Source organism: Scyliorhinus torazame, chromosome 4 (assembly GCF_047496885.1).
Source record: "Scyliorhinus torazame isolate Kashiwa2021f chromosome 4, sScyTor2.1, whole genome shotgun sequence".
Classification (NCBI taxonomy): domain Eukaryota; kingdom Metazoa; phylum Chordata; class Chondrichthyes; order Carcharhiniformes; family Scyliorhinidae; genus Scyliorhinus; species Scyliorhinus torazame.
In genome coordinates this window covers 108,480,937-108,496,527 of record NC_092710.1, presented here as the reverse complement: position 1 = coordinate 108,496,527, position 15,591 = coordinate 108,480,937, and the positions used below count along the sequence as shown (strand labels likewise).

The 15,591-nt window shown below is 44.8% G+C and overlaps 1 protein-coding gene across 2 annotated transcripts in view; it reads left to right on the top strand.

Annotated features, from left to right (window-relative positions):
* ppil4 (peptidylprolyl isomerase (cyclophilin)-like 4) overlaps nt 1-15,591 on the top strand; it is a 76,651-nt gene that overhangs the window by 9,550 nt on the left and 51,510 nt on the right. For both annotated transcript variants that reach the window (XM_072498452.1, XM_072498451.1), the window contains exons 3-4: nt 1,614-1,678; nt 15,181-15,298. In XM_072498452.1, coding sequence (XP_072354553.1) covers nt 1,614-1,678; nt 15,181-15,298 — 183 coding nt within the window. The remainder of the gene's footprint in view (nt 1-1,613; nt 1,679-15,180; nt 15,299-15,591) is intronic.

Genomic DNA, 15,591 nt, shown 5'->3' with positions numbered 1-15,591 from the left:
CCTTGTCTCTTTTCCCCCATCGCAATCGCCCTCTCTCTCCCAGCCCATGTAACATTTCCTGCGCGTGATTAACACTCTATATACAACAACCATCAAACATCCCCCCCACCCTCACAAACCCTCAGTTTGAGTCCAACTTTTCGGTTTGAATAAAGGTCCATGCCTCTTCAGGCGTTTCAAAATAATGGTGCTGATCCTTGTATGTGACCCACAATCGCGCTGCTGCAGCATTCCGAATCTCACTCCTTTCCGGTGCAACACCGCCTTGGCCCGGTTGAAACCCGCTCTCCTCTTTGCAACCTCCGTGCTCCAGTCCGGGTATATTCTGATCTCCGCATTGTCCAATCTGCTGCTCCGCTCCTTCTTGGCCCATTTCAAGACCCTCTCTCTGTCTGTGAAACGGTGAAACCTCACCACAATCGCCCTTGGCGGCTCGTTAGCCTTGGGCCTCCTCGCCAGCACCCGGTGTGCCCCATCCAATTCCAGAGGCCTCGAAGGGGCCTCCGCGCCCATCATCGCCTCGAGCATCGTGCTCGCATATGCCCCGGCATCGGCCCCCTCCACTCTTTCAGGGAGACCCAGGATCCGTAAGTTCTTTCTCCTCGACCTGTTCTCCAGGTCTTCGAATATTCCCGTCCACCTCTTGTGCAGCGCCTCGTGCTCCTCCACTCTCACCGTCAGGCCTAAGATCTCGTCCTCATTCTCACTGACTTTTTTCTGCACCTCCTGGATCTTTACCTCGTGGGCCTTCTGGGTCAACCCTAGTCCTTCAATCGCCGACAACATAGGCGCCAGCATCTCCTCCCGCAGCTCCTCGAAGCAGCGCTTGATGAACTCCTGCAGCTCCGGCCCACATTCCGCTTTGTCCCCGGCCGCCGCCATTTTGCTTTTTTCCCTTGCTTCTCCCGCTGCTCCAATGCCGTTTTTTGGCTGTTTCACTTCTGGTCCGGTCCATAAACGATGAAGGGGGACGTTGCTCTTCCCTTCCCCACGGATCGTCGTCAAAAAAATTCCCGTTGGGGCTCCTCTAAAGAGCCCGAAAGTCCGTGATAGCGGGAGCTGCCGAATCGTGCGGCTTAGCTCCGCATAGCCGCAACCGGAAGTCACCAGGGGTGATAGCTTGAGCAGACATGGTGCACTGACTTAGTCATTGCCAATCTGGCTTGATCACATCAAGTATACCAAGTCTTTTATCATTCTGCCAAAACTGCACATTACTCAAGTCATCCTGGAGAGCAAAGATAACTCCCAGGTTCCTATTCACTGTTGCCAACTACAATTCACCCACTCTCCGCTTCCTCCATTTGCTCACCTCTAACGAGTGTTCATGGATTTCTTCATCAAAAGAAAGAAAATTCATTCAGCTGCCTGTGCTGTTGGGTTGCTCAAGTGCAGAGTAACAGAAAATGTGCTCAAAAATGGACACAAAATAACTTTTTAATTCAGGAAGTTAAAGGAAAAGGTGAAATTTTGAGATCTGGAGTAAATTCTGTTGGTGAGAATATTGACATGAATTGAAGTTTTTCAGTTTAATTTTGATTTTTAAAAAAAAAACGTATATATTACTTTCTTACTGTAAACATCTGGTCACTTTTTATTTTGTTTTGTAACAGAGGGACTTTGTTATACAGACTGGCGACCCAACTGGAAGTGGTCGTGGAGGAGAATCTATTTTTTGGTTGGTACCCCTTAAGTATTTTAATTAAGCCAGTAGCTGGATCATATTTCTGAATAAACTGTTACATAGGCAATTAGCCAGAATCCTGCTCAATCAGCATTTCCTGCAGTTTAAATCCAATAAAATTTCAGTAGCTTCATTGCAATCCTCACTGAGGATACCACTTTGACCGCAGGTAGCATACTTATCTTTGGTTATGGGGTTTGAGCCCAATCTAGGCACGCGATATTACCTGACATTTCTGTATTTTTAAAAATTAATTTACGGAATGTAGGAGTCCCTGGCTAGACCAGCATTTCTTGCCCATCCCTAATTATCCTTGATATGGTGGTGATGAGCTGCCTTCTTGAACCGCTGCAGGCCCTGAGGTTTAGGTAGACCCACAATGGTGTTGGGAAGGGAGTTCCAGGATTTTGACACCGCAACAGTGAAGGAACGGCAATATATTTTCAAGTCAGGATAGTGAGTGACTTGGAGAGGAACTTCCAGGTGGCATTCACATGTATTTGCTGCTCTGGTCATTCTAGATGGTAGTGGTTGTGGGTTTGGAAGGTACTGCCAAAGGAAGTTTGGTGAAGTCCTGCATTGCATCTTGTGGAATGATACACACTGCTGCACTGCTTGTCGGTGGTGGGGGAATTCAATGGTTGTGGAAGGATTAGTAATCAAGACAATTAAGGAAGTATACTATTATTTGAGATACCCTCTTTCAAGTGATTAGTTATCAATGCACTGCCAGTGTTGGACATAAAAGATACACAGCACTATTTTAAAGAAAAGATGAGTTTTTCTGGTGTCTTGTCCAACAATTATCTGTCAGACAGCTTTTATAGCTCCTTTAACATATCAAGATGCCCCGACTACTTCACAAGAGTGTCAAGCCAAAAACAGATGAATTGGATGTTAATCTCATTGCAGTTTATGGGGTCTTGTGTGCAAATTGGCTGCCAAGTAACAAGACTGACTACACTTCAGAATAATTGAACTGCAAATAAATAAAAAATTCCAAATTGGGATGTCTGGCAATGATATAAATAGATTCTTAAAGTTAGGTGGGCACCTGGTCAATGATGTCAAGGACAAACCATGGTGAATTTAATCCAGAGTAGAGCATACAACCTCTAAGATTGTACACAAATATCTTCCCTCATTCTTTAGGTTCTGTAAAAAAATTTAATTTATTATTATTTAGTATTTAAACATGGAGAGAATGTGCAAACTCCACATTCGCAGTGACCCAGAGCCGGGATTGAACCTGGGACCTCGGCACCGTGAGGAAGCAGGGCTATCCAACTGCGCCACCGTGCTGCCTAAGGTTCTGTAAGTTACATGAACCTTTATTCGAGTTTTTGACAATGCAAAATATTGTCAGGCTGTAGTTTCAGTGCAAAGAAAATTATTTATTAAGTAAGAAAGCAATACTTCACAATCGGGCTGTAATTTACAAGATCTTTACCCTCTGGAACAGTTTGGGCAATGGTCGACGCTAGATCTGGTCTGGCTTCTTTCTGTTTCTTTTTTTTTGCAAAAATATACTTTATTCATAACATATCTGAAAGAACATTCCAAACATTTCACAATGGCCATCACAAAGTGCAACAATATTTGGCTTCTCGACATATATCATGTTGCACTCAGGTGCTTCAATACAATTGTGATTATTATAATATTGACTGTACACATTCAATGCAAGTCATAAAGTCCGAGAGGGTTCTATACAATCCCCAGCCCCTCAGTTCATTATGGCTGAAAGGTCTTGGACAGCGACCGTCCCCCATTGCAGCAGCTGCACCAAGCTTTAGTGCATCCCTCAGTGCATAGTCCTGGACTTTGGAATGTGCCAGTCTGCAATGCTCAGTCGGGGACAATTTTTGGAAGACTATTTTTGCAAGTTTCGTTCAGACCAAGTTGAAGATCATCACTGAGTTGATGATCTTCCAGAAACAGCTGATGCTTGTCTCTACGTGCATGCCCGGCAACAGCCCATAGTGCATAGAACCCTGCGTCACGGAGCTGCGCGGGACGAACCTCAACAAAAAAAACACTTAATCTCTCCAGACCTTTTTTGCAAAGTTACGTTCCATAAGGAGGTAGACAATGGTCTCTTCCCCACCACAGTCACTTCTATCTGCTTTCTTCTATGAACCTGTACAACTGTGTACTGGACCCTTTTGGAAAGCCCTTTTTATTCCTCTCCAGCTCTGGTATCCAGGATTTCTCCTCCCATGTTCGGTAAAAGCAATTGACTCGCATCATCCATACCACAATCAATATGATCAATACACCATTCAATGTTACAGCAATAAACTATCGATACTCCATTCCCAATTACATCAATAAACCACCGATACTCCATTCATGGTTACCCAATAGACCATTGAAATGCCAATTATGTTTACATCAATTAGACCATTGATATAACCATTCGAAATGAAATGAAAATGAAAATTGCTTATTGTCACAAGTAGGCTTCAATGAAATTACTGTGAAAAGCCCCTAGTCGCCACATTTCGGCGCCTGTTCGGGGAGACTGGTACGGGAATTGAACTGTGCTGCTGGCCTGCCTCGGTCTGCTTTCAAAGCCAGCGATTTAGCCCTGTGCTAAACAGCCTCTAATTCACAATTAGACCATCGATATAACCATTCACAGTTACATCAATGCACCATCAATAGTTACATACGAACTCTGAGCAGGATGAGGCAATTCAGCCCCTCAAACTTGCACCGCCATTCTTTATGATCATGGCTGATCTTATCTTGACCTCGACTCCACTTTCCCACCTGTTCGCCATAACCCTTCAACTCATTAATTAAAAATCTGTCGATGACTCAAATTTACTCAATGTCCAGATATTCAATGCATTCTGGGGTAGTGAATTCACAGATTCACAACCTTTTTGAGAGAAGTAATTTCTCTTCACCTCTGTTTTAAATCTGCTACCCCTTATGCTGAAACTGACCTCTCGTTCTAGATTACCCCACAAGAGGAAACATCTGCACTGTCCCTTTAGCTATAAATGCCAAAATTCAATTTGCCTTATTTATTGCCTTGCTTATTCATGCATGAGGACACCCAGATCCCTCTGCTCCGAAGTGTCTCTCTATTTAGACAATAAGTTGCCTTTCTATTTTTCCGACCAAGGTGGACAACCTCACGTTATCCACGTTAAACTCCTCTGCCTTATTTTGGCCCACTCGCCTAACCTATCCATATTATTTTAGTGACACCTGCAAATTTGGCTATAGTACCTTCTATCCCTGCATACAAGTCATTAATATATATTGTAAATAGTCCTAAACTAAAGTTAACAAAGTCTATAAGATGATTTGGAGTCTAAATTGTTGATTGGTAATATCTTTGGTAACACAATTGCAACCAATTTGACATTACAATCAAAATATGCAAACAGCCTAGTCATTTTGGAACATAGGACATAAATACATAGGAATGAGGAGCAGAAGTAGGCAATTCAGCTCTTCGAGCCTGCTCCGCTATTCAATCAGATCATGGCTGATCTCTTCCTGGTTTCAAAGCCACCTCCCTACCTATTCCCCATTTCACTTTAACGTGTTTTTTATCAGAAATATATCTATCTCTCTCTTGAAACCATTCAGTGATTCGGATTCCACCACACTATGGGGCAGCGAGTTCCACAAATTCACCACTTGTCTACGAGAAGTAATGCCTCCTCATCTCAGTTTTAAATCTACCGCCTCTCAACCTATATCTGTGACCTCTTGTTCTAGAATGCCCCACAAGGAGAACATTTGGTCTACATTTACTTTATCAATCCCTTTTTAGTATTTATATACCTCAATCAAATCCCCTCTCATCCTTCTAAACTCCAGCAAGTATAAGCCCAAACAGTTTAATTTCTCCTCATACGTCGACCCCTTTATCCCTGAATCAATCTGGTGATGAACCCCCTCTGAACTGCTTCCAATGACACTACATCCTTCCTCAAATAAGGAGACCAAAACAGGACATGGTACTCCAGATGTGGTCTCAACAGATACAATTGCAATAATACTTCTCTACTTTTATACTCCAGTCCTTTTGCAATAAATGCTTCCATTTCATTTGCCTTTCTCATTACATTTTGTACCTGCATACCGACTTTCTGCGATTCATGAACAAAGACACACAGATCCCTCTGCCCAGGTGCATTTTGAATCTGCTTTAGATAACTGGCCTGACTATTTTTTTGGCCAAAATGGATAACCTCACATGTATCCACATTAAACCCCATCTGTCAAATTTTGACCCGTTCTCCTTGCCTATCTATATCCGTCTGTAAACTCTTTATCTCTTCACTGCCTACTTTCCCACCTATTTTAGTATCCAAAATTTTGCTATGTTACACTTTGCCCCTGCTTGTAGATCATTTTTATAGATTGTAAACAATTAAGATCCGAGGACTGAACCCTGTGGCACCCCACTAGTAACAGTTCACCAACCAGAGAAGGACCCATTTAACCCAACCCTCTGCTTTCTGTCAGTCAGCCAACCCTCAATCCAATCTAGTATTCTATCCTACATTCTCCGAGATATCACATTCTGGATCAATCTTTTATGTGGCACCTAGATATAGCACATCCAATAGTTCCCCATTATCCAACTTGCTGGTTACGCCTGCAAAGAACTCAAACAAGTTTGTCAAGCATGACTTGCCCTTTAAAAAAACCATGTTGACAGTGGTGGATTGAGCTTTGTCCTTCCAAATGTTCAGTCATCTCCTCCTTAATGATTGATTCCAGCAACTTCCCCACCACAGAACTCAAGCTCACCATTCTTTAGTTTCCTACTTTTTGCCTCTCTCCCTTTTTGAATAGGGGCGTTACATTAGCGTGTTTCCAACCCACCTTTCCAGAATCCAGGGAATTTTGAAATATCATAACCTTTACATCCACTATCTCTGCTGCCACCTCCTTTTATACCCTAGGGTTCAGGCCATCTGGCCCCGGAGACTTTAATCCTATTAGTTTTTTCAATGCCTTCTCCCTAGTGATGGTTATTGCACGAAGTTCCTCTGCATTAACTGCTGTTCTTCGAAAAATTTTATTATCCTCTACCGTGAAGACAGAAGCAAAATATTGGTTCCGTGCCTCTGCCATCTCTCTGTTCCCCATTATTACCTATCGTCCTCTAAAGGGCAACATTTACTTTAGCTATTCTCTTCCTCCTTTGTTGAAGCTCTTGGTATCAGTGTTTGTTTTCTGCTCGTTTCCTTTCGTAGTTCATTTTGAATCATCCTTTTCCTGTCTCTTATTTTAAACTGTACATTTCACACTCATTATCATTGTAAACAGTTTTGATTTTCATTTAATCATTCCGTATTGTTCTAACTTCTTACCCTTTGTTTCTATAAATATCTAGTTTCATACAACATGTTATCTCAAATATAAAATATAGTACCTAAAAATCATTGTGCATGGAAAAATATATAAAACTACATCATTTTTTACTATTTGTGGACTACCATCAAGCTTATCTGATATCTTTGGTAAAGCCAAACCATCTGATTGTCCACTTTCAATTAAATACCACTGCAGAATTTAACATGATCCTCTTGCACTACTATACGGGTGGCACGGTAGCACATTGGTTAGCAGTGTGGCCTCACAGTGCCAGGGTCTCATGTTCGATTCCTGGCTTGGGTCACTGTGCGGAGTCTGCAATTTCTCCTCGTGTCTGCGTGGGTTTCCTCCGGGTGCTCTGGTTTCCTCCCACAGGTCCTGAAAGACTGTTTCGGTAATTGTGCTGTTAGGTAATTTGGACATTCTGAATTCTCCCTCTGTGTCCGAACAGGCGCCGGAATGTGGCGACCAGGGGATTTTAGCAGTAACTTCATTGCAATGTTAATGTAAGCTGTTGCTTGTTTTAGCCTTAGTTTACTTATTCTAATTCTGTCACCTTTGCTCATGAGTCGGCAGGTATCTTTCTGATACCGCCACGTGGTTCAAGTAATGATTAATAATGCTACACACCGCTGAGTAAGAGTTAAATCAACGCTCATTTATTATATACAGCAATTAATACTTATACAATAATCCTACTTCTAGACTACTACCTACCACTAAAGGCCAATACTTAACTTTGGAAATGGCCCACCAGGTCAGGGAAACGAATGGTCTTTCGAATTGGTTCTGAGCCTGCGGGATTCAAAAGCTGGTACAAGTCGATAGTCAGGAGTGCCTATCTGGTAGCGACCGCTGGAGTAAAACTTATGGTTTCTTGTAGAAGGGTCTCGAAGGTTGCAAGCAGGAAAAGAAGGGTCGAGTTGAACTTGGCCCCTATTCTTATATTCCCCAGGGGCTTCCCGCCTCTCGGGGCGGACCTTGTACCTGGTCCCAAGTGATTGGACTTGGTCCCAATCACTTGGTTCGATATGCTCCAATACTGGAGCGATTCCTTGATCGGGGGGTGGTCGTTTACCTTTCTTTGTGTTAGCCCCTGCTGGCGCCGAAAGGTCTGGGTCGGCTGTGAGTTGCTCATTTATAGCAATTGTTCCTGGGGATGGCTGATTAAAATGCAGATGGCTGGGTTGTTGTGATGTTGATGGCTGCAGGTATCGGTCTAGACTAACTTCCCCAGAGGCGAATACACTGTTTTACCTGCAGCTGTCCGTTTGAGTCCTGTTGGCTGATTTTCCCATCAGCCTCTTCTGTTCGCCATTTTAAATCGGGGTTTGACCATTCTAATCGGGAGTCAGCCATTTTACATGGCTACATTCCCTCCTTGTGATCCTAACGCGAAGCGTGAAGGATCACATTAATTTGTTACTTTCCATTCCCTGACCGGGGGGGACACACCTCCTACATGACCTCTGCTCTGACCCTAGCTATGCACAAAAATTTTTACCTAACAATTCTAAGGGCGCTATGTCAGACAGGGACATGTATTACAAAATACAAACCTGGAACCTCGCTAAACATTCCATTATTCTATCTTCCCTAATCATACAACAAAAAAATCACAACATTTCATATACTCTTTCCTGGCTTGGCAGTCAAGCTCAGGATCATACATTTTTTGTTCATGAAAAGTTTTGTACATCTCTTTATTTACAACAATAAACGCAAGTGAATGCACTTTATTATTTTATTATAGATCGCGGGGGTCGGGGGTCTGGTCGTAACCGAATATAGGGGATCTGATCCTATATACCGGGGTTCGAGCGCGGTACGCTCTCCTCCATTTACGTAGGCGCATAGTCTGCACTACACAGCAGAGTATCGCCAACGCTAACAGTGCTTCGATCACATAGGACAGGGAGTACCAGGTTATGAACCTGGCACACCAGGAAGATGCAGTGTCGCTGGTGACTGGGCTCTGGGTACTGCGGGGCAGTGAAACATTAACGGCTGGGCGGTTTGAAGTCATGGGGTTCGCGTTCACGCGCAACCAAATGCCCAAGAAAAAAATGTTGATCACGATGAAGGAAGTCCTCATGGCTGTCCTCTTTCCTTTCCTTTCTTTGAGTGCTCTTTATTTTCTCCGATCCTGGAGCTTCTGGAGTTTTGTAAAACAAGCATAGTATCTGTAACTATCTTTGTTTAATATCTGGTATGCTAGTGTGTCTGTCCTTTGGTGCCAATTATTCCCTTATAATTGGTCACTATGTGTGACTCCCTCATTTCTTTTTCAAAAACAAATTTTAGGACACGGCACACTTCCCAATGACGGACCAGTGCTGATTTGCCATCCAAATGTTCCAGGATGTAAATAGCAGGTGGCGGGCAACCTAAAGGTTCCCTAAACAAACCAAAAACTTTTTGAAATGAAAAATGTCAAATGAGGTGCGTATGGGCCGCGACGGGTAAGATTTGGTAGGAGTCCCCGGGTAGGACGGCTACCAATGCCGTATCTCCCCTACCCGAATGTGTTTGACCAGCGGGGGGGTCCCCAGGCAGGGCGGGTCTCACGCCGCTTCTCCACTGCCTCAGCAACCGACAAGAACGGGCAAAAATGTAGTCATCGTGGTGGGGCTGCCATAGTGGTTCTATCCCTTGAACCAGAAGAGCAGTTACGATCAGGCGTCTGATACCCGAACAAGTATCAGCTGAAAAGCTAGTTCCACTGAACCAGCGTGTGGTCTGTTGACCAGGTATCTGCAGATAAGTTGGTTCCGCTGAACAAGCGGCTGGAAAAAAAATTCTCCTGTCGGACGAACAACACTAAACAAACGTACGAACAACATAAAACATCCTGCAGGTTCCCTCAGGAAGGACAACACTTTTCCCAAGTGGTTCCTTTTAAACATCATGTGGACACCTCAGTTCTCGGTTGCGAACAGGGTCGCAAAGGGGTTGGCGGCTTGGGAGTCAGACCCGAGGTCGTCACCTTCTCCCAGGTGCCAAACACGGGAGTGGATTAGGGATGAAAGGGCTGCTTGGTGTGAGTTGGGGTTGCTCTCGTCGTTGCGGATGAGTCTGTAGGAGTTGTCGCGGTGCCAATAATTTGTGTCGAGTTGTGTGGGGACGAAATCGGGGTTGTCCGTGTGGTTCGGTGGTCGGTGGTGGGATTTATTTAGAAAAGTGATCAGGAAGGGATCACTTGGATCGGAGTCGGAGTCGCTGGGTGTGGGTCCGGTTGCATGGATAGGGAGGCATGCTGTGGCCATCGTCTGAGTCACAGTCGCTGTCTCTGCTGCTGCAGTCTGTGGGCGTTCCGGGGCGGAGTGTATATTTCGGGGGCGGAGTCAAGGTCGAGTCCGTTGCTGGGCTGGATGTGGTGGGGGTTGGCCGGGTTACGTTGGCTGTGGGCAGGGTGTGGTCTGCTGCGTCAAGCATGACGTGGTGTGCGTGGTTCGACTGTGTTCCATAAGTCTTTAACTGGTTTATATGAAACCACGCAGTCTTACCATTGGGGTACTTTATTTTGTAAACGGATGGGCTTACTTTATCCGCAATGGAATACGGACCCGAGTATTTTGGTGACAGGAATGTGCTGGGGTTATCTACGGACAGCATCACCTGCTGGCCGATATCGTACTCCGTTGCATGTACTGCCTCATCGAAACAAGCCTTGCTCTGTTTCTTTTTGGTGCCCAATTTTACTGCGGCTGCTAACTGAGCCGTTTTTACATTAGCAACTAATTGCTCCACTGCTTTCTCGCGGGTGAGGGCCGTTACTTCGGGGCTGGTCATGTCTAAACCTAACAAGTATTCTGTCCCTTTCATGGGGCGTCCGGTCATGAGAGTGTGTGGGGTGTAACCTGTGGAGGTGGAAACAGTGTTACGCAAAAACATCAGCCCAAAAGGGAGCACTGAGTCCCAAGTGGTGTTGTTCTGCTGGACCATTTTTCTGAGGGTGGTTTTTAGGGTCCGATTCATGTGCTCCACGATACCACTCGACTGTGGGTGGTACGCAATGCGGAATTTTTGGGTGATGCCAAATATCATGAGGACACTCTGCATGATGCATCCCGTAAAGTGAGAACCTTGGTCCGATTCAATGCTGCGGGGGAGTCCCCATCTTGTAAAGATGTGGTGGGTTAGGATCTTGGCTGTGGTTTTCGCGGTGTTGGTGCGGGCTGGAAATGCTTCCACCCATTTTGTAAAGGTGTCTATGACCACCAGTACATATTTATAGCCATTCCTGCAAGGGGGCAATGGACCTATAAAATCAATCTAGAGGTTAGTCCAGGGGCCGTTAACGGGTCGGGTGTGGCTGTGTTGGGGCTTTTTGGCATATCTGTTGGGGTTGTTCCGCACACAGATAAGGCAATTCTCAATGTAATGGCTTACATCTTCCTTGAGATTTGGCCACCAACAAAGCTGTTTGAGGTGGGCTGTAGTGGGATCAATTCCCTGATGTCCATGACCATCATGGAACAAACAAATCAATTGGTTCCTGTCCTGTTCAGGAACTACATAAAGGGTGTCCTTTAACACCACACCGTCATGTGTGGTTAGTGTATTTCTGAACCTCTCGTAGGAGGCTAGAAATGTTTCTTTTACAATCTCCGTGAGATTGCTGTCCTGCTTCTGGGCCTCTACTAGATCCTCTATTCTAATCTGTGTGACCTGAACTGCACTCACTGGCGCGCTTTCGGGGGGTTTCCAAAAATACCCATGTCTGGAACCTGCCTTAGCCAGTGCGTCGGCTTTTACATTTCCAGGGGGGGAGGAACGATGGTGGCTGCAGACTTTTATGATCCCAAAAGTCCTGTTCTGGGCTTTCTCTAAAATATGGCAGAGTAATGGGGCTGAGGGGAGGGGTTTCCCATCTGCGGAAACAAATCCTCTTGCTTCCCACAGGGGCAGAAATTCTGTAAGGCTGTTACAGACATAGAGGCTGTCCGAGTATATGTCTGCTGGGCTGGGGAAGGAATCTGGGTGCCCAACGATGTATGCGATGGCCGCAAGCTCTGCTGCCTGCGCGCCTAAGTGTCCGGGTAGTTTTAACGCTATTTCCTCGAGGGCACGTCCCGGCGCGTCCTCAACATAGATCCCGCAACCTGTTATGCGTTGCCCATCTAAGACTGTGGAAGATCCATCCACATAAATCTTAATGGGTTCACACGTGTCTGTGTGCGGGGGGCTCTGAGTTGAATCTCCTATCTTTCTGGGGGGGCGGTTTTGCTATAAAGGGGCCTGTGTTGTGGTGTGGAGAGATAATCTCACATTCATGGGGGGTTCCGGGGTACTGCAAATTGTCGGCTAAGTATGTGTGTGTCTTTGTCCGTTTTACTGTGATGTCCCGTCCCTGCAAGTGAAGGGTCCATCTAGCTGCGCGTATTTGGCTGACGGTACCGTCCTTGAGTCGTCCGTCCAGTAAAAGTTGGGTGGGGGTGTGTTCGGTCAGAATGGTGATGGGGTTCAGTCCGGTAATGTATGAAAAGTACTGGACTGCCCAGAAAACTGCGAGCAGTTGCCTCTCACAGGCTGAAAATCCCTGCTCCACAGCATCTAAAAGCGTAAGCTACGGGTCTTAACTGGTCGTGCCGTTCCTGCAGGAGCACGGCTGAAAGGGTGCGGTCTGTGGTCGCTACCACTATGGCGTAAGGGGAAAGCGGGTCTGGAACTTGTAGTGCGGGGGCGGCTATGAGTGCCTGTTTTAAAGAGTCCACAGCATCCGTATGCTGCGGAAGCCATTCCGAGGGGGCTCCTTTCTTTAGGAGGTCTGAGAGGGGTGCTGCCTTGCTGGCGAAACCGTCAATGTGGTTTCGGCAGTAGCCAACCAATCCTAAAAACGACCGGAGGGCTGAAACGTTCTGGGGAAGGGGCAATTTAGCAATCGAGTCAATTATTTTATGCTCGATCTCGCGTTTACCGTGCGTGATAATTGTCCCCAAATATACCACTTTTTCTTCCAAAACCTGGGCCTTTTTGGGGTTGACTTTACAACCAATGGAATGTACCAATTCCAGGAGTTCGGACAGAAGCTCAATGTGCTCTTCCTTGGTGTCTGCAGTAGTAGGTCATCTACATACTGTACCAGACATTCGGGGCGAGAAGATTTTGCTAGTCCATTTGCCAGCTGTCGGTGGAAAATGGAGCGGGTGTTGTGGAAGCCTTGTGGCCGGCATGTCCACGTGTACTGCTGCGCTTTAAAGGTGAAGGCAAATTTGTACTGGCACGCCTTTGCCAATAGAATGGACCAGAATCCATTACTGATGTCCAAAACCGTGAAGTAGCGGGAATTGAGTCCCTGCTTGAGCATGGTCTCGGGACTTGTTCCTACGGTGGGGGCTGCTGCGGGGGCGACTTTGTTGAATTCCCGATAATCAATGGTCAGTCGCTATGATCCATCGGGCTTTCTCACTGGCCAAATCGGGGCATTATTAGTGGAGGCTCCTGATCTAAGTACGCCCTGCTCTAATAAGCTTTCTATAACTTTTAGGATTTCTCCTTCTGCCTCTAGGGGAAATCCGTACTGTTTCTGGGGTCTAGGGTCAGGTCCTGTTACTTGTACGGAGCCAGTCATCCTTCCACAGTTGTGCTTGTGGGTCGCGAATGCTGCCCTGTTCTTTTGCAGGACTGCCCTAACCTGCTTGTCCGTGCTAAGCGTGGTCGGGTTGAACCAAAATTCGCCTACGCGCTAATTTTGTTCATATATTCCCCTATGTTGAGCTCTAATTCAAAATTTCTTGGGTTCTCCCGGAGTGGTTTTCCACTTCTAGATCGGGTCCCGTCAGGATGTCGCCAAAATGTTGCTCGTTTTAGCCTTAGTTTACTTATTCTAATTCTGTCACCTTTGCTCATGAGTCGCCAGGTATCTTTCTGATACCGCCACGTGGTTCAAGTCCAAGTAATGATTAATAATGCAACACACCGCTTAGTAAGAGTTAAATCAACGCTCATTTATTATATACAGCAATTAATACTTATACAATAATCCTACTTCTAGACTACTACCTACCACTAAAGGCCAATACTTAACTTTGGAAATGGCCCACCAGGTCAGGGAAACGAATGGGTAAAATGTTGAAAATATGATTTCCAACTCCCAACATGGCCTAAATCACATCACAAGTAGCAAACACAGTAGCCAATATACACAGAGCAAGGTCCTACTGACAGCAATCTGATCTCTTTTGGTGATAGTGGTTGAGAAAAAGTATTGGCCAAGGCATTAAAACTCCTTTTAAATAAAGCGATGGGATCTTTTGTATCTACCTGAGAGGGCAGACGCAACCTTGATGTATCTCACCCAGAAGAGGCACATAGACACTGTAGTGCTCCCTCAGTACTGCACTTGTATGCCATCTAGGTCATATGTTCATGTCTCTGGAATGGGACTTGAATACATGACCTTTTGACTGGTAAGAGTGCCGTGGCTGACCTGGCTTCTGAGTAGTTTTATGTCTCGGGCAGTATTCTGTACCACAGATTTTATCAATATACTCTCTTGAGTAAATGTCCAGTATCTCAATGACAATATTACTCCTATTATCATTCACAGAACTACTAATTAGTGTTAAAGAGCCCTACCCTTGTTGCATCAGTGAACATTTCCATTGTAAACGTGTGACTTTTTAAAACCCAGAAATGAAAATAAATGAACATAATTGGTGATGTTGGCTTTTTACTCACCAAGATCTGCATGACATCGTACTTTATATCAACATTATTCTGCTGTGGGTCATTTTAACTACACATTCTGCATGTTTCTTTCATTCCACTGTCTCACCCTCTGGTCCCTTTTTTATGCGCCACCTGGATTTCACATTGCTGACAGTAACATGATTTATAATACAGTTTCCCAATACATTGGTTTCCTGATAGTGTGTTTAGCCTCCCAAATGGAATTGTCCTGGGCCAAATTACTTTTTTGCTGGATAATCTCCTGGGTTGCAGTGCCTTTTTTTGAGAGTGGTTTCTCATTGGCCTGCATCAGGAAAGCATACGATTGAATTAATCCTCCCCCTGCTTCTTTCCCAGGGATATACTGTCTTTGGGGATACCCCCTTCTGATTACTGAACAATGGAGTACAGCTGATCATGAAATTATTTTTCCAATTGTGGTAAACAATTTTTCTTTCCCTATCCCACAGTAAGCTCTATGGAGATCAGGCAAGATTTTTCGAGGCAGAAAAAGTGCCCCGAATTAAACACAAGAAAAAAGGAACTGTATCCATGGTGAATAATGGCAGTGATCAGCATGCATCTCAGGTAGTTTGATAGCACCTGTATTTTTCATGTGCATTATATATTGGTATGTGTGTATCTAGTATTTTTGAATTGTTAATTTTTCAGGAATAATTTCCCAATATTTACAAATTGAAGCAGTTAAGGAAATTTTATTTAATGTGGCAATAACTTGTTCTAAATGTAAATTGAACTCTTTATAATGCTCCCTTTTTGTTGATTTCTAATTTAACCATGTATCATATAAGAAAGGTTATGTGAAGGACATAAAGATAATTCACAGATGTATATGTACACGTCCCTTGTTACACAGAGTC